This window comes from Pongo pygmaeus, chromosome 22, assembly GCF_028885625.2.
Source record: "Pongo pygmaeus isolate AG05252 chromosome 22, NHGRI_mPonPyg2-v2.0_pri, whole genome shotgun sequence".
NCBI classification, from domain to species: domain Eukaryota; kingdom Metazoa; phylum Chordata; class Mammalia; order Primates; family Hominidae; genus Pongo; species Pongo pygmaeus.
The window spans coordinates 45,519,390-45,538,058 of NC_072395.2; the positions used below are offsets into that span (position 1 = coordinate 45,519,390).

General features: G+C 34.1%; 1 protein-coding gene across 15 annotated transcripts in view; it reads right to left on the reverse strand.

Moving 5' to 3' along the window:
- SYNJ1 (synaptojanin 1) overlaps nucleotides 1-18,669 on the reverse strand; it is a 99,145-nt gene that overhangs the window by 36,724 nt on the left and 43,752 nt on the right. For 7 of the 15 annotated variants that reach the window (XR_010125272.1, XR_010125273.1, XM_054468515.2 and 4 more), the window contains exons 11-16: nucleotides 16,260-16,412; nucleotides 13,405-13,570; nucleotides 8,094-8,285; nucleotides 5,047-5,131; nucleotides 965-1,105; nucleotides 475-667 (exon numbers count right to left, since the gene is read on the reverse strand). Coding sequence is in view for 13 of the 15 variants with exons in the window: in XM_054468515.2 (XP_054324490.2) it covers nucleotides 475-667; nucleotides 965-1,105; nucleotides 5,047-5,131; nucleotides 8,094-8,285; nucleotides 13,405-13,570; nucleotides 16,260-16,412 (930 nt within the window). In the remaining 2 variants the exon portion in view is untranslated. Of the gene's footprint in view, nucleotides 1-474; nucleotides 668-964; nucleotides 1,106-5,046; nucleotides 5,132-8,093; nucleotides 8,286-11,089; nucleotides 11,114-13,404; nucleotides 13,571-16,259; nucleotides 16,413-18,669 lie in introns of all 15 variants that reach the window. The other 8 variants (XM_054468512.2, XM_054468514.2, XM_054468520.2 and 5 more) reach the window with 3 other exon arrangements.

An 18,669-nucleotide genomic window follows, 5' to 3' on the forward strand; every position in this document is an offset into this window, starting at 1 on the left:
ATGCAGATTCACTGAGCCAGACTAAATTGTGTATTCAGTGGAAAGCTGATCTAGGACTTAAAAGAATGCAACCTTTTGCCTCTTATCTACTTCTAACCTGGAAGCCCCCACTTCGCGTTGTCCTGCCTTACCAGACTGAACCAGTGTACATCATACACATATTGACTGATGCCTCAGGTCTCCCTAAAATGTATAAAAGCAAACTGTACCCCCGACCACCTTGGGCACATGTCATTCTGAATTCTGGAGGCTACATCATGGCCACATCCTTAACCTTGGCAAAATAAACTTTCTAAATTGACTGAGCCCTGTCTCAGATATTTTGGGTTAATACACATGACATATCTATTTAGGTGAATATTCTTAATGATTCCAGGAACTATGTTAAATTTTCAAAAACATTGATGTAGAATTTGGGGCAAATTAAAATACATTTCAAAGCTTTATCTTCAACAACAAGCAGCAAGAGCTTACCATAGGAAAACTCAATTTTCGTGCTATTTCTACAAAATCTTCATTTCTTTCTTTGACTTGTGACTGCCCTGCAGCAAAGTGGCTACAGACGAAGCAAAGGCTGGTTGTATGGAAGAGCATTCGGATTGCAACTGCTCCCTTATTTCCAGTTGCACCTCCCATTCCAGTCTTCACAGTATCAACTGCAACATCCCTTTGAAACAAAGAATTCTAAATCGCAGATTTGAAATTTCAAGAGTTCCATGTGCATATGAAATTAGGAATATACATAATCATATAAGTACACATGGTAGGGTACTTTGAGGGCAAGCCTTTGAAATAGTACAGTGAAGCTATTGGTGAGTCTTTAATCAAAACCCCCAAAACCCCATTTTAAAACGAGAACTATGGATAGTTTTTGTTTGAAGAACTGAAACAATAAACATTCTAGGCTTTTTTCTTGTTATTTAATGGTAGGAAGTAGCCTTAGAGGAGTGTTCTGTTTACTGACCTGATAAAAGGAGCATGCTGTGGTCTGATAAAAACAAACAAACAGACGCCCACCAACTGTTCAGAAGCCAGCAGCACATACTTGTTGTCTCTGGAGATTGTCTTCTGAAGTTCTACAGCCCAGAGCTTCTGATTTGTTGTGCTACAAGAAAATATTAAAAAGAGAATTTTTTAAAAAGGTATTGACAATAGCCTATTTTATGACAATTGTCAATTATACCTTTATCTACCCAAATTTCCTAAGACTCTGAAGGAAGCTTAGGCTGTTTTTGTTTCCTTTAAAAAGGAAAATCTACAATTTAGCCAAAAGAAAACCACATTTCAAAATCTAATCTATTACTTCTTTACAAATAAAATATAAAGACATTAAATGGCTACTCACTGGGTGAGTAAACTCAAACTTATACATTTTACTTTTTCCTTAAGTATTCATTAAGGTCACAGAGAAGTATAGTAGTATCTGTGGGAGATTGGTTTCAGGACCTCCCATGATACCAAAATCCAAGGATACTCAAGTCCCTTATATAAAATGGAGTAATACTTGCATATAACCCATGTAAATCTCTCGTATACTTTAAATCATCTCTAGATTACCTATAATACCTAATACAATGTAATTAGTTGTTATATTGTATTGTTTAGGGAATAACGATACAAAAAAGTCTGCAAGTAAAAAAGACAAAAAAAAAAAAAGGCTGCACATGTTCAGTATAGACACAATTTTTAAAAATATTTAATATTTTGATGAGTTGAATCCAAAGATGTGCGACCCATGGATAAGGACAGCTAACTGTGCACATATATGTGACTATATGTGCTTCCAAATACATTTCCCCACTTTTCAAAATTTTTCTAAATTATAACTAATGTCTTTTTAAAAAATCTTGCTATGGGAAATTAGAAGACATAATCATTAAATAAACCACCATATACCCATTTCAAAATTACCAACATTTTGCCAACCTATTTTTTTCCATCCTCTTCACCTTATCACATTTAAACATTAATAATTCTTTAATATCATCTAATAGTTTATACTTAAAGTTCCCCATTTATTAAAAAAAAATCTTCTAACAGTTGGTTTGTTTCTTTAAAAAGGGTCCAAACAAGGTCTACATATTGCATTTGCTTGTCATGTCTCCTAATCTCTCTTTTTTTCTTGAGATGGGGTCTCACTCTGTCACCCAGGGCTGGAGTGCTGTGGCAGGATGTTGGTTCACTGCAACCTCTGCCTGAGCTCAAGCGATCCTCCCACCTCAGCCTCGTAAGTAGCTGAAACTCATTCCTCATCTTCTCAATGAACCTTATCCTGATCATTCATTTGAGACTTCCAGCACTTCCCTGTGTCCCTATAGTTGATCCCCTCCTCCTCTCTTTTCCATTGCACTTTTCTAACATGCTGTATAATTTACTTATTGTTGTTACTGTTCACTGTCTGTTTCTTCCCACTAGAATATGAAGTCCATGAAGATAGGGATTTTTGTGTGTTTGATTCATTGGAGGTACTTAGAGTGGTACTCAGTAGGTACTGCTTAAATAAATGAATAAATATTCACCACTTTATTAAAGAAGAATATATACGTGTGTGTGTGTGCGCATGTGTATATATATACACACACACATATATATACACATATATATGCACATATACACATATATACACATATACACATATATACACATATATACACACATACACATATATATATACACACATATACACATATATACACACATATATACATATATACACATATATACACACATATATACACATATATATACACATATATACACACACATATATATATACACATATATACACATATATATATACACACACACATATATATATACACACACATATATATATTTGAGACGGAGTCTTGCTCCGTCGCTCAGGCTGGAGGGCGGTGGTGCGATCTCCACTCACTGCAACCTCCGTCTCCCGGGTTCAAGCGATTCTCCCTGCCTCAGCCTCCTGAGTAGCTGAGATTGCAGGCACAGGGCACCATGTCCAGCTAATTTTTGTATTTTTAGTAGAGATGGGGTTTCACTACGTTGGCCAGGCTGGTCTCAAACTCCTGACCTCAAGTGATCCACCTGCCTTGGCCTCCCAAAGTGTTGGGATTACAGGTGTGAGCCACCATACCCAGCCTAAAGAATTTGATTAAACCTAGCCTAAAGAAGAATTTGATTAAACTCTATTTAGACAAACAATTGATCCATGCGCTTAGTACTAGGAACCCTCAGAGTTACCGTCTAGTTTAGGACCTGAATATATTTTTCAGGAAACATAATCAAAAAACAAAATGAGTGAAGTTGATTTCTTTCCAATTTTCCTGATGTGAATTGTTATTCATTTTGGCTAATAAAATATTTGTCACTTGCAAGATTGATGACTATTTCAGCCTATAATTTTCTCCTGAAAAATCTTTAAAAATGTCATAAAAGATGGGAAACTGCTGAAATTTAAAAGCAAGCATACTTTGTTAAAATAGAAGCTTTAAGCTTCACTCATATAATTTGTATTTATAATATAAGTTCAGAGCAGCATTCCCAAAGTGTGATCTGGAGACATCTTTGAGGGTTCCCAAAGCCCATGGGGTCACAACTATTTTCATAATACTATTAAGACATCTTTCACTGTGTTGACTAACATTTGCATTGATGGTGCAAAAGCAACAATGGGTAAAAGTGCTGGTGCTTTCACTTGAATTCAGGCACCAAACTATACTAGTCATCATTACAATCCCTACTGCCATATACTTGCAGGAAAAAAAAAAAATGCCACTTCGCCTAAGAATGTCCTTGATGAAGCAACAGACATTATTAATTTTATTAAAGCTCAACCCAGGTCGCATCTTTTTAATATTCTGTGTGATACACAGGAAATACACACAAAGCACTTGTGTTGCATACTAACTTATGATCTGTAACTCAAAAAAAGAAAATGCTTTAAGTTGTGAGTCAAACTGCCACTTTTTTTTTGGAATACAATTTTTCCTTAGAAGAACTAATGACAGACGGTGGTTATTCAGATTTAGGTTATGTGGCATTTTTTTCAACTAAGCCTGTCTCTTCAAGAAAAACAACCAAGAGCATTTGTTTTCAATGGAAAAACTTGAGTTTTCAGGCAAAAATTAGTATTCTGGAAAACTTGTATCTGCTACCATGATCCTTACAGCTTCCCAACAATTATTTTCTGATGCAGTTACCAGTGATGGTAATTAATCAATATGATGCTTTGATATTATATAATGAAATGTATTAAAATTTGGAAGTGCTACATAACTTAGGGAACCCAAGTGACCAATACATGATGTTACAAAATCATGCAAAGGTAAAAGATGAATTTTAGATAATAGAGCAGAAAAAGTTCATCAATATGGTTTCAGATTCCATTTTGCAACTAACCTTTAAGACACTACCATTTGGATGTAGTGTCTTATCCACACTACACCAAGATAATACTTCTCTGTTATCTACACTACAGCAGAGAATAAATGATCTGTTTTGGTGTAGTATCAGAGAAGAAATTATCTAGAAAGGTTATTAAAATATTTCCTTTTCAAACTACATAGTTATGTGATTTTTCTTCATACACTTCAATCAAAACAACATATTTCAGCAGACTGACATAGAAGTAGATGTAAGAATCTGGCTGTCTTAAACTACACATTAAAGAGATTTGGAAAACTACAAGACAGTGCCACCCTTCTCAGTAAATTTTTTGTTTTGAAAAAGTTATTTTTCGAAAAATTTATTTTATGTTAGCATGTAATAGGTTTATTATTGTTTTTAAGTGAATTAAATGTTTTTAAATTTTCATTTTTAATTTCTAATATAATAAACAGAAAGAGATATAAACAACATTAACAAAAGTTATTTAACATTCTCAATATTTTTAAGTGTGCAGAGAGATCCTCAGACCCAAAAGTATGAGAAATGCTCTTTTACAGTTTTACGAGCACCCTTCCATTTATTATTTCAAACTATCCTTGTAACAATGACTTAATTATCTGTCCTCCATAGTTTCCCTCAACTGGGAAATTTTTCAGTGTATTAATGTGGCTAGCTTACCTTGCATTCACAATGTTTCCAGCATTCAGTTCTACCATTTCTTCAAAACCAATCGCAAATATATCAGTTGGCTTACTTCTTTTATCTACAATTAAGCACCCAAAAAATACTTTTAAACACAGCCTCAGGCAAATGGCAACCCCATCCAACACAACATAACACCAGATCTCATAAAGATTGATTTCTGTGTTTTGAGTTTAACCAAATTCATATTAAAGGCAAAAACTCTTGAGTGGAATGAAATTATTAAAATTTACTTTCTATTAGGGTGTCCTAAGTTTCCTTCTTTAAGACTGTTATCCTTGAAGATTCTTAAGCTCTTTCAGAATTCACTTTGAAAAAACTCTTGCTAAAGTTTTTACTAGGGACAGCACAGAAACAAATCATTTCTCAAATCAAAATCGCACATAAAACTGGAGAGAGAAATTATTCAGAAAAGGCACAAAGAATAAAGTGACTGAGAAACTACCTCAAATTGCTGGTAACAGTTGGGAGGAATTTTTCACATTCAAATTTGAAAAACATAAGCTTGATCTTTTTGCTATTTTCTGGGTGAAAGAAATCCAGGAAAACTAGGAGAGATCCAGAAAGTAAGACACATCACTCTGTCTAGCTGCTGGCACTCTGGAAACTACAAGGACTAATGGAGAACAGAGCTGCCTGAGAAAGCAGCCCAGGGAGACTTCGGGTGCCCGAAGTTTCTAGAAATGAGGACAAATAGCTAGAAAGAGCCTATATGGCCAGATGCTACAGCCCCTGCCTGTAATGCCAAACACTTTGGAAGGCTGAGGTGAGAGGATCACTTGAAGCCAGGAGTTTGAGACCAGCCTGGGCAACATAGTGAGACCCCCATAAGTACAAAAAAATAAAAATAAAAAAATTAGCTTAGCATGGTGGCATGCCCGTAGTCCTAGCTATTCAGAAGGCTGAGGAGGGAGGATCTCTTGAGCCCAGGAGTTTGAGGTTATCGTGACCTATGATATGGATACTGCACCCCAGCCTGGGCAACAAAGACCCTGTCTCAAAAAGAAAAGAAAAGAAAAAAAAAAAAAAAAGAAGAGCCTATAAATAGTCTGAACTAATACTGAAATTTAAAAAAAATTATTGACTGCTATTATGTGCAAGGCTCATGCATACATCATCTCATTTAATCTGCCACAAAAACATCTTATAAGAAAGATTATTTTTGTCTTTTATTTACAAACAGGAGGCTTGCCCAAGTTCACACATAAAATGCAGCCTGGCATACACACTCTAAAGCCAAACTGCCTGAGTTCAAATCCTGGCTTTGCAACTACTGCACAAACATGGGCAGGTTCCTTCCCTTTCTATGTCTCAGTTTCCTCATCTGTAAATTGGAATAATGGAGTCTATGAAATAATAGGTCAGCTCTGAGGAGTAAATGAACACATGTAAAGTACACAGAATTATAGTGTTAGCTGTTATTTTATTATTATTACTATTACAACTTCAAGTTAGGTTCAATTAAGTAAGAAAGGGCATTTTAGGCCAGGTGCAGTGCCTCACGCTTGTAATCCCGGCACTTTGGGAAGCCGAGGCGGGTGGATCAACTGAGGTCAGGAGTTTGAGACCAGCCTGGCCAACATGGTGAAACCCCATCTCTACTAAAAATACAAAAAATTAGCCGGGCATGGTGGCACATGCCTGTAATCCCAGCTAGTCAGGAGGCTGAGGCAGGAGAATCGTTTGAACTCGGGAGGTAGAGGTTGCAGTGAGCCGAGATCTTGCCACTGCACTCTAGCCTGGGCAACAAGAGCTAAACTCAATCTCAAAAAAAAAAAAAAAAAAAAGAAAAGAAAGAAAGGTATTTTAATAAAAAGTTTGGGGAAAATCCCAGGGTTTAAGATGAAACTGATGAAAAACAACTAAAAAAGAAAAATTTTATCTCACACCATTTCCTATACACATCACCCTCACATATAAAACTTGGTAATTATATGCTATCTTAAAAAGGAATTAAAGTTAATTTTTAAAAAGAAGAAAATTAAGTTCATGATTCTAATCAAAATCTTTTTTTTCTTTTTTTTTGTTTTTTTGAGAAAGAGTTTCACTCTTGTCACTTGTCACTGTTTCACTGCTGGATGCAGTGGCGGGATCTCCGCTCACTGCAACCTCTACCTCCTGGATTCAAACATTTCTCCTGCCTCAGCCTCCCGAGTAGCTGGGATTACAGGCACACACCACCACACCCGGCTAATTTTTTTATTTTTAGTAGAGACGGAGTTTCACCATGTTGGCCAGGCTGCTCAAACTCCTATCCTCTAGTGATCTACCCGCCTCGGCCTCCCAAAGTGCTGGGATTACAGGCGTGAGCCACCGTGCCCGGCCCAAAACCTTAATAAAAGTATCCTCTGCTCAATGTTTGATTCTGGCTATTTATTAACAGTTTGGTGCAGTGAACCGAAACTGAATGCCAACAGAGTTTTTCAAGGATAAACCAGTGCTCTTAAGTTATTACATAAAGTATCAATAAATATCACAAGTTTTATAAGGCTGCTCAAGACCCACTCTGACATTTCTTATCTTAGTAACTAAATAGACGATTAAGAATTGAAAAATGGAACATAGTAGGTTTGAAAAATAAAACTCAAGTGATCAATTATATTTTAATTATGTAATTTTAATTAAAATTAATAAATGATCAATGTTAAATGGACATAATCTTAGTTTATGTCCATAATCTTGGTTTATGTCCATTTAAAATAAAAACAAAACTAGATTTTCTTATATGTGTGGTTGCCTTCAAAGAAATCTATGTGTGAATTCCTACTTCCTGAGAATCAACTATGGAAAAAAGATTGTTTGTTTTACCATCATATATTTTTAGGAAGTAGAAAATAATGGTCTAGAAATTTTAAAAAGCTGAGATTTTAATAGATGTGATCTTTAAAGATATTGGTCTTCAAATGTATAGCTCCAAGTTTCTTTCATAAATTAATGCATCCTCTGAAGTGCTATATTTGTTTTCTAGATCAATACAACACAGTCAGGATTTATTAACTAAATCCATATTATAAAAAGCCAACCTTGAAACTCCTGGATGCCAGCTAACTTGGGTGCATCAAGAAGCCAGTCAGTGAGTGTCTGATTCTTAAAAGCTATGCTGCGAAATTGCTTCCCACCATTCACATTCCAGGTTCCGACACATACTCGAATTTTCTTGGGCTTTGAATATTTGTAGAAATTCTCACACATGCTCTTTAGTACTTTAGAAGATGCTAATCAAGACAAGACACAACAGAATTTTAGCTGCATCAAACCATTTATAAAAATTGATTTTCATAACTGAGATACGATGTCCGCTGGAAAGCACAATTATTATCACAAGCACAAACAAGCAATAGATACATGCACAGGCACAAAAAAAGATCAGCTTTCAATGCAAAGCCTAGTATGAGGCAATTAACCAACACGTCTTTAAAAAAAAAAAAAAAGTCAACATTAAACACAATAGCCAAAAAAAAAAAAAAAAAAAAAATACTACACATACAGAATTACTGCAGCAACATGCAAAACAAATAGTTCTGTTTCAATGAAATGGTACATTAATGTACAAATCCTATGAACTATACATTTTTAGGAATATAGCAATTAACTTTCTACAACTTTCATTAAGAGTCTGGTAAAAATATAAATTTTATTTTTCTCCAAGCAAAAACATTTAAGAACATTTACATTTAAGATTGTAGCTACTGACAGGCAGCTTGATGAATAATGGCTCCTTGACAAAAATACAAGCTGATATTTCTGAAAATGAAATCACTACTAAATGCTTCCCATCTCACTCAGAGTGGAAGCCAAAGTCCTTAAACAATGGTCCACAAGGTCCTCAACAATTTGTCTTGTTTTTCCACACTCATCTTCCACTCTCCCTGGTGCACTCACTGCTCAGACACTGGCCTTCCTGCTGTTTCAAAAACATATGAGGCCTGCTTCCACCACAGGGCCTTTGCACTGGCTGTGCCCACAGCCTGCAACACTCTTCCCGCACATCCTTCAAGTCTTTACTTTCCAATGAGGCCTTCTCTGACCACTTTATTTAAACTGCACTCTGCCCTTAACTTTCCATTATCCCCTCCCTGCTTTATTTTTCTCTATAGCATTTATCACATTTATAAACTATGTATTTTATTTATTTGTACTGTAACTGTCTCCCCTCATGAGAATGGAAAATCCATGAGGGCAGACATGTTAGTCTGTTTTCTTTATGGGAATACTCCTAGTAACTAAAAGACTACCTGGTACGCAGTAAGTGCTCAATAAATAATTGTTAAATCAATGAATGTTCAATACATTTTGAATCCTCAATCTCTCTCCTTTTTTTTTTTTTTGGTCTACAACCCATCTTTTCCCTTTCTAAACCACATTCTATCTTGGTTAAATTCTCAGCATAGAACCTTAAAAGCACCTCAACCTAAAAACAGAATCTGTACTTAATTGGTAGCTAACCAGTAACAGGAAAAGGACATCAAAACTATTTTCACCTTTTACCACATGATCTTATTTTATTATGATATTATCTTATGATACCAAGATATAGCAGTCTTACGAGGAAATGAGAGTGAAAAAGGCGAGTGACATCTTAGTATTCTTGTAAAGATAATTTTGACCTGTGGAACTGCTGATTTAGATAAGTATATCCCCATTGTTTCCAGGGGCAAATATGCAGATTTCTCACCACCTTGCTTTGATTGCTTGTATAGAGGTGTCTGGGTGGTAATGAAAGCAGATTACTTGTCTGGCCTGTTGGTGTGGTTAATTCAAAGCTGACTGTACCTAGATAAAAATAATTCCCTATGATTATGGTTTATCATTGCTCTTAAAAATTGAAGTCACTGCTTGTTACCAATGCAAACATAGCTTCTACAATCCATTCTATATCAACACACCAGTTCTATAATAATTACACGGCTTAAAATATTCAGCAAGACAATGAACTGTGTGAATAAAAACGTACTGCCTCACTGTATGAACTAACAAAGTCAAGTCAGTTTTTAAACGAAATAAAAAGGTAAAAAATAGTCCTAGTTTATTTTTAACTGGTGGCACCTTAATGTGCTTAAAGAAACAGTGAGTCAAAAAAATAAAATAAAATAAAAAATTTTAAAAAAGAAATGAGTCTATGCTCAAACAACAGATGTCCATCCCTAAATACCATACCATTTCAGAAAATGGTGTTCATTACATAACTCAAAAATATATCTAGGTGCTCCCTTCCTCTACCCTTCTCGAGAAAATAATCAACAGCTTCTCAAAACATTCAGAACAATAACTAAGCCAAACAATTCTTAAGTGATAGCAAATCCTTTTCAACTAAATTTCTGGCAAGAGTTAAGCTTTCATTCCTTTTGCCACAGATTCATGTTTAAAGACAAGATCATAAACCTTGCCCAGAGAATGAAGATGTGAGATTCCTAGGAATAAATAGGCAAGAAAAATAATACATAGTCTTTAGGTCTTACACACTTAACTATTCTTTGTTAGAAATCTTGGCACTTTTTAAAATTAAAAGATTTCAGATCATATTTTAGTGCAAGTCTATAGTTTCGAAACTATTTCATTCACAATAAGGAAATGCAACAATGCCTTCTTAAATATTATATGTGAGAAACACTGTTGAGTAGTCGTAAATATCACAGATGGCACTGAGAAATTAATTCAAAGTAGTTACATCTGGATTTTTTTCCATCAGCCTATTAAGCGTAAGGCATAACACTAATAATGTTTGTTCAATGAAATGTAAAAGTGCAATTAAAACTAGCTGAATTATCTTTAACTGGAATTAAGTAATTGCTACAGGAAGACAAAGAGCACTGCACATTTTCTTCAGAATGAAGTACTTAATTTTCTCAAGCTTGAAATTATTTTCTCAGATTAAAACAAGGTATCAATTTATCCTGTTAGGATCTGATGGCAAAATGAGAAAGTTTCCAATTATATGGCTTTATTTGTTTACAATATCAACTTCAGAAAAAATAAGAAAAAATGGCTTTTATTTATAGATTGATTTTCTATACTGTACCTGACTGTAATGTCTGTTCAGAAACTATGGATGCATCAAGAAGAAAACAAAGAATCATTAGTAAAAACAAGTTACAATTAAAATGTAGAGTATAGTGACAAAACATTTTGAGAAGACCTCACTTAGGTCAATTTGATGACTTTATTTTTTCTGATAGCTATAGAACACCAAAGGTTACAAATAAATGACAATGATTGATACAAACCTTTTGCACCTAAGAAAAATCCTACAGTGACTCAGTGATGTCCACCGTTTCACCATCAGAAGCTCCTAGGCCTGCTCTTCTGGCTGCTCCTGTGTGTATGTTATGCATGCATGTGCACATGTTTGAGAATATTATGAATATAAATATGAAAACCTAAGAAGATGGAGGATGTTGAAGATATGGAAGATACTGCCCTAATACACACCTTTTAGTATTCTTTCTGGGACTTAGCAGTTGATAAGTACAATCACTTCAGCTATAACAAGAAAAATGCTTTCTAAAAACATCACCATGCTATGCAAATTTTGCAAATTCCCACAGCCACAGGGCTTATGGGAAAAATGAGGTTAGGGGTACCACATTCAAAAACTTCAACAGTGACACATCAAAAAAGATAGGAACCTCATAAAAATAGTAGCAAGACATTACACATGTTAAATGGTTATGAAATGCATGAATATAACCATTAATAAGGCACTTCATCTTGAATGAAGTTGGCTTGTAGAAATGGGCATCAGACAGATTGCAGCTTGTAATGTAAATAATGGAGAAAGGGATATCTGAAATTCAATGAAAAGTCAAAAGAACAGATGTGAATGGGTATGACTCATAACACACATAGTGAACTGAGGCAGGGGAAGATGTTTGAGGTGTGTGTGCATATGTGTATGTGTGTTTTATATGCTGTATATATTTCTAGCCATCTTAGTTCTGCTGGGTGCACTTTTCTGCATTTACCTAGTGTTGCTTCCCAGCAAAATCACGCATAAGCTCATGCAAAATTGGCCTTATGCTCAAACAGTTCCCTAATATATCATATTGGAACAAATTCCCATTCTCAGAACACACGTTACAGCAGAACTGACTATACTTTTTTTTAAAGGCATTATTTTACTTATAGTAAAATGTGCAGGAAACTAAAAACACTAATGCTGAAGTTTGGGGATTACATAGGTCCCTTGCTTCTCCTCTTCTTTCCTTCAACCACTTACTTTCAATTGTTGCTTATTAATGCCTCCACATCAATGTAGGCACAGGTGGAAAGAGGTGACAAAACACAAATCAGTCAAGTCTCTACTTTTGGAAGCCAGGAAGAAAGCCTGAAGTTGAAAGTAGTAGCTAAGATCAGACGTTTTTTGGAGTTTTAGTAGGTCTAAGCTCCCTAGCCCACTTACAGGTCCCTGAGGAACTGTCCATAATTAACTACCTTTAGGCACCATGCAGAATTCTGAAATAACCCATAACCTATTTGACCAAGTAATTACCCAAGAATACATTACTTGATGCAGAAACAATTTTCTCCCACTTGAACGGGGAACATTAAAAAGTTTGGTTTAGGCCTAACAGAAAAAAAATTTGTTTTTCAGAGTGCTAAAAAGTTAAAATGGAAAAATTTTATTTTGTCAATTATACCTCAATACATTTTAGAGAAAGAAAAAGTAAATCTAATCTATTAAGTTCTACAATGAATGTTGAGTTTTCTCATCTGCTACTTTTATGTGCTCACTGATAGGAGAAGTTTTTTTTTAAAAAGACACAGTGGAAGGTGAAAACCTATTCTGAAGGTCATATATTTATTTCAAATATTAAAATTGGTAATAGCAGTTGGTGCCCAATAATTAGCACTACTTTAAATTATTAATATGATTTAATGCTTATTCAAACAATAGCAATTAAAAGTTAAGACCAAGTTACAGAAACTTTTGGGGTAGTGATTTAAAAAATAACCAATATAGGCATTAGTTTTCCCAGTAAAGCATTTTTCTGTATAATTAGATTATTAAATGCTGTATTACAAGTACTAGCTGAATATTCTATGAAATCCTGCCTTGTACAAAGTTAACAATGCTTAATTATTTACCCCCTCAATCATAATCTATAGAAGAAACCATGCATGGGCCTCAGTTTACAGCTTAGTAATACCACTGATTGTACAAACATTTTAAAACAGACAAACTTCCCTTGGAGAATGTAATTTTCAAAAATTACCTTTACAGAAATCCCTTCGAAAACTATTTTAACCAACTAAAAATTCTGTGTAAATAAGTTTACATTTACCTCTTGGACTTTTAGGAATATAAACAACAAATAAAATATAAAGTGCACATACCACGCAAACTTCCAGTAGTTAAAAGTGCTCTAGCTTTGTCAGCTAAATCACTATTCAGAGTATTTCCCAGTAGCAAAACATCAATGGCCTCTTGCTTGGAGCTGTCAAAGAAGTTATTCTGAATTGTTCGGGTAACAGAACGAGCACCATCTTTTAACTTTCCAGCCTGTTAAGAAAGGAGCGCAGATTTTCATTTTAAATATCACTGATTTTATTCAGTAGGTATTTTGAAATTTTAAATCAGTTTTATATGATTTTAGTATAAAAAAGGACCTAATAATTCTATTTTGAATATATAGTCATGACAATTAAAATGCCTCCAACATGTCACTGTTTCCTTTCTTCTTTTGGATTAAAGCTCTGCACAAAGAAATGAAAAAGCTCGGTGCTACAACCTCATCCAGTAATGACATCTAGGGCAATAAATGTTTAAAACTGCTTATTTTACAAAGGAAATAAACTGAAGTGAACTTATTTAAAACAAGAAAATTCCTTCTTACAAGGTAATTTGTAAACTTGGGGATAAAATGGGTAAGGAGAAATGGGAGATAAAAGAAGATACACTGAGCTTAACTGCCCCTAGAAAACTTCAAATTACTTTGGTAGTAGAAAAAGAAAATGGAAACTGCTCCCAAATAGCTTACATGAGTTAAAATTAAAACTAAACCTAAGAATGAAGGTCTAGTCTCAAAAGAAATTTACAAGTACAGTTCATAAACGAGTATTACATGTAAACTACAGTTTGTATATTTTGAGTCATTTTATTGCCCATGCAAAAATACAGCATTAGATAATAAACTTATTCCTATAGTGAGAGTTGATTATAACTTTTAATGAATATATATTTTACTTAGGCATGTTAGTTACCATAATGATTTATTTCGACCTTACAAATTTTGATGATTGTCAAAACAAAAAACTTGCGCCTTTTAGGAAATAACTTTAGTTTGCAATATGTAACTTTTATTCTTTAAAGAAATAACAGTAACTCGAGGCTTCTTTTTAGAATAAAGAGCCAATTTTCTTAAATGCCACTAAATGAAGAACCAGTTTTCTTCAATGCCATTAAATGAATGCTACTATATTTAATAAGCAATTAATGTTTGGCATTAAATGTTATTTCTTTCTATATAATAACACATGCAAATGACATTATTTGAAAAGACACTCACCATTCACATTATCAGGCAATTAATCAAAAGGAACCCAGAGAAAGGAAAAGAAAGAGCAGTTCAGATGTTAGATTTTAGTTCAATTCAGACTAGCATATTTAATGTATAAAATTTTATATCTATATATTATGTTAAAGATAAAAGACCACTGAAAATATATGTAACCTCTGTACATATATTGTAGTCACTGCAGAAATGAAAAGGTAGAAGAATATAAAAGAATATTTTAAGCAATAGCTTGAGAATCAGCTTTTAATAGCAAGAATTATGTTCTTTATTTAAAAGGAATAAATCAAAGTTTAACAATTTGATGTTTAAAAAAATAGGGACCACTTAAGAAGTAAATATTTGTAAAAGTCAATACAATTATTTCTATGAGTTGAACAAAAGAAACTTTGCAGGTAAGGCCAATACCTCTGGGCAGAGGCATGGCACATTATGAGACACAGAAGAGGAAGACTTGGAAATTAAAAGAAGACTTGGAGATCATGAATGGTCTTTAAAGAATTTCAGTTGCTGTATGGAAGAAGCTGAATGAGAACTATAAAAATGATAAATGTTCTCATTTCTATTCTTGAAATAATTTGAGAAATTGTGGAGATTTAGAAAGTTGATAAATTCAAGTGAGGCCAGGATTCTTAAAAAGTTAAACAAAAGAATATAAAATAATGAAAACTATCTCAAGTATTGTTCCAAACTCCCTCAATAAGGGCCAAATACTTGAGAAGAAAGTAGTCTGCAGATAATACCAGGAAATAAAAAGTAATGATGAAACAGACAATTATAATTAAGTCCATTCTTTTTTTTTTTTTTGGAACAGAGCCTCACTCTGTCACTCAGGCTGGATGGAGTGCAGTGGCGTGATCTTGGCTCACTGCAACCTCCACCTCCTGGGTTCAAGTGATTCTCATGCCTCAAACTCCCGAGTAGCTGAGATTTCAGGTGTGCACCACCATGCCCAGCTAGTATTTTGTATTTTCAGTAGAGATGGGGTTTCGCTATGTTGGCCAGGCTAGTCTAGAACTACTGGCCTCAAGTGATCCACCTGCCTCAGCCTCCCAAAGTGCTGGGATTATAGGCGTGAGCCACTACACCTGGCCCATACATATCTCACACTTCGTTGGCACATCTTGATAGCCACCTTTCTAAGGTAAGATAAGTAAAGATCAATTATGCCCTAATCTTGGGTTCCTAGTAAGCACTGCATAAGCTGTTGATTGACTTATTTGTCCAAGTGGCATACGTCACACATCTATTAACAGTAGGCACTGTGTTAAGTGCAGGGAACACAAAGCCAAATAAGAGAGAACCCTTTATTAAGAGGTCTATGGTTTTAAAAATCATATTTGTAATCAAAACAAACAATACAAAAAGTAAAACAGATACACAAGGGAAATCATGAAGAAAAGAGCAATATATATCATCTTAGTGGATTGTCACTAAATGACTAGATACATTATATATACATACTTCCCAAACTTAGGGAAATATCTATCTTCCATTTATTCACTAGTATCCACTGTGAAAGGAAGTATCAAAGAAGGCATAAAAGCACATTAAACAGAATTCTAAGACACATCTATTAATTTAAACCATCTATTAACTTTTAAAAGGCCATTTAAAAGCTTTATGAAGAGAGGAAAAAGAGGATATTCTCTAATGTTATGATAGATCTAGATATACCTTCGCTTTCCCTTCAAGAGCTCCAGTTCCTGCATATATCTTACTGATTGAATCACCATTCACAGACCACATTGACCGAAAAACTTCTTGAAAGCGAGTCACCAACTGAGGCTTTTCAGCTAAACCAAGAGCTTCCAACTGTTTAGCTAGCATCTAAAAAAGCAAAAAAGAAATTTTTATAAGTACATTAATATATTAATTGTAATATGGCTTTTAAAAACTACCAGAATCAAACCAAAAATTTATCATTATAGCACTATTTGGGACTAGATTCTGAAAACATAACAGTTTACTAGGCTGAGTTATTTCCCATCATTTCAATTTTTAAAACAAATACTGTATCAATGGAAACTACAAGTATTGATAAGGACTTCTTTCTGGTTAAATGATAAAATTTATCTTATCAAAGTATCCCTATAAATCAGAGTTGTTTACCTTGCCCACCTAAAAGAATTCATCAATCAACAGCCTGCATTGGAATCGAAAAAAATGTTTACTTAGTTTACCTAAACATAAATAACTAGGTCTCTTTAATTTTTGGATTTGGCTTTATAAGTTTAAGTAATTAAGGTAAAAAAAAAAATGAAAAAAAAGGAGTTGCCCTTAAATTGTCACAAAATAAAGAAAATAAGTAAAACTTCTGAATGAAGTCATGACAGCTTTTTAGGCATAAAATCCGCATCGGTAATATATATAAGGGAAGAACTAGGGGGAATAGCATGCAAGAAATTCAAGGACCTCTCGGCTTCCACAAGTCCTTATCACATATAACAATAAAAGTGTTCCAAAAAGTTATTGATCTTTATATGTATGAATTCTAGCCTAGAAATCTGACAGAGTCAATGTTCCATCTTTATCCAATCTGTGTATTTGGAATCTAGTCATATTCTATGCCTTGCATTTTAACTTAACTCTTTCCAATTTATGTTTTATTTTATCATGTAAGTATGGTGATCATCCAATTATAGAAGAACCAAAAGCTAAAATAAGATTAAAAAAACCTTAAACTGGGTTCATTTAATTACCTAGAGACTTACACCAGAGCTGTTCTTTGCTAGCATGGAGAATAAAACAAAATGAGCCCCAGGGCCTCCTTTATCATTTAAATCTTTCTCTCTTCAAGGAACTGGGCAAAACTGATCTTATTCCTCTACTAGTTTGGCTTTGTCTATCTTGGTGGCAAACTTTGTAACCTGTCAACCAATTGCTGTCCTAGGGAGTTTTCTAATTCCTAACTATCAACAGTGGAGAATCAGCTAAGGCAGATCCTGAAAACTAACATCTGTTATAATTTTGATGAAGAGGTCCAAGTATTTCAATAAGCTTATTATCAGAATCCATGTGCATTTATTCAGCCACTTAAAACCAGAACTTGAAACAAATCCAAGGCATGTGATAAACTCTTATCTAAATGACCAACATGCTTGCTTTCATTTTCTTGTTTCTGTCAAATTTTCTAAATAAATTACAAATAAACCTCAAAAACATACTCAAAAAATCCAAACAGTAAAATTTATTTAGTTACATGAAAAATATATTCTGTAGTAGAGAATTTTATACACTGTACTTTCATTTTTGAGATAAAGAACCTCAGCTGCAAAGTAACTAATTAACCAATACTCAGGTCAAATTTAAGATCATTAACTAGAGGAAATAAGAACACGTAACTTCCTATTGCTGTTTTTTCATAGTATTTGAGAACTATGTTAAGTTCTGATGGAACTAAACGAAGTTTAGCCACAGCCTTATAACCCTAACTTGCAGAGGAGGGAAGACTTAGAAAGCTCAGCATTGCTAAATGGTTTGTCAAAGAGTTGAGACTATGTTTATCTTAGGCTGAATCTGATGGATAAGTAGTAAAGAAAAAAAAAAAAGAAAAAACGTTGCAAACAGCGACCTTATCAGAGAAGTTGAATTGCATTCATTTTCATTCTCACTAACTATGGCATTTTCATCTGATCCTGTTTTTTTATAGCTACTAATTTGAAAACACCAAATGAACTGGATTGGGCTACAAATTGTCAAAAATATAGTCCTATATAATTGTACATGTGAAAATAGACCCTTCTTATCCTAAAATAGATTTTTAAAAGAGAACACAGAGAATAAAAGGCCAAATACACACATACACCCACACCCACACCCACACACACACATATATATTTCCTCCAAAAGACAGGGAAAAAATTGTTGAAATACTATAAACAGCAGATTTTAAAAGGGAGAATAAGGAACAACAGAAGTAGATAGAGAGCTACCTAAAGAGAATATGAAGATCAGGTAAAGGAAATATTTAAATCAAAAGAAAGTTTGGCCAAAAAAAGAGACGGAGATTAGAAGTACAAAATGAAGCATAACATTACATATACTTTCTGGTAAGTAATAAGAAACGCAAGTACTAAAAAAGCAC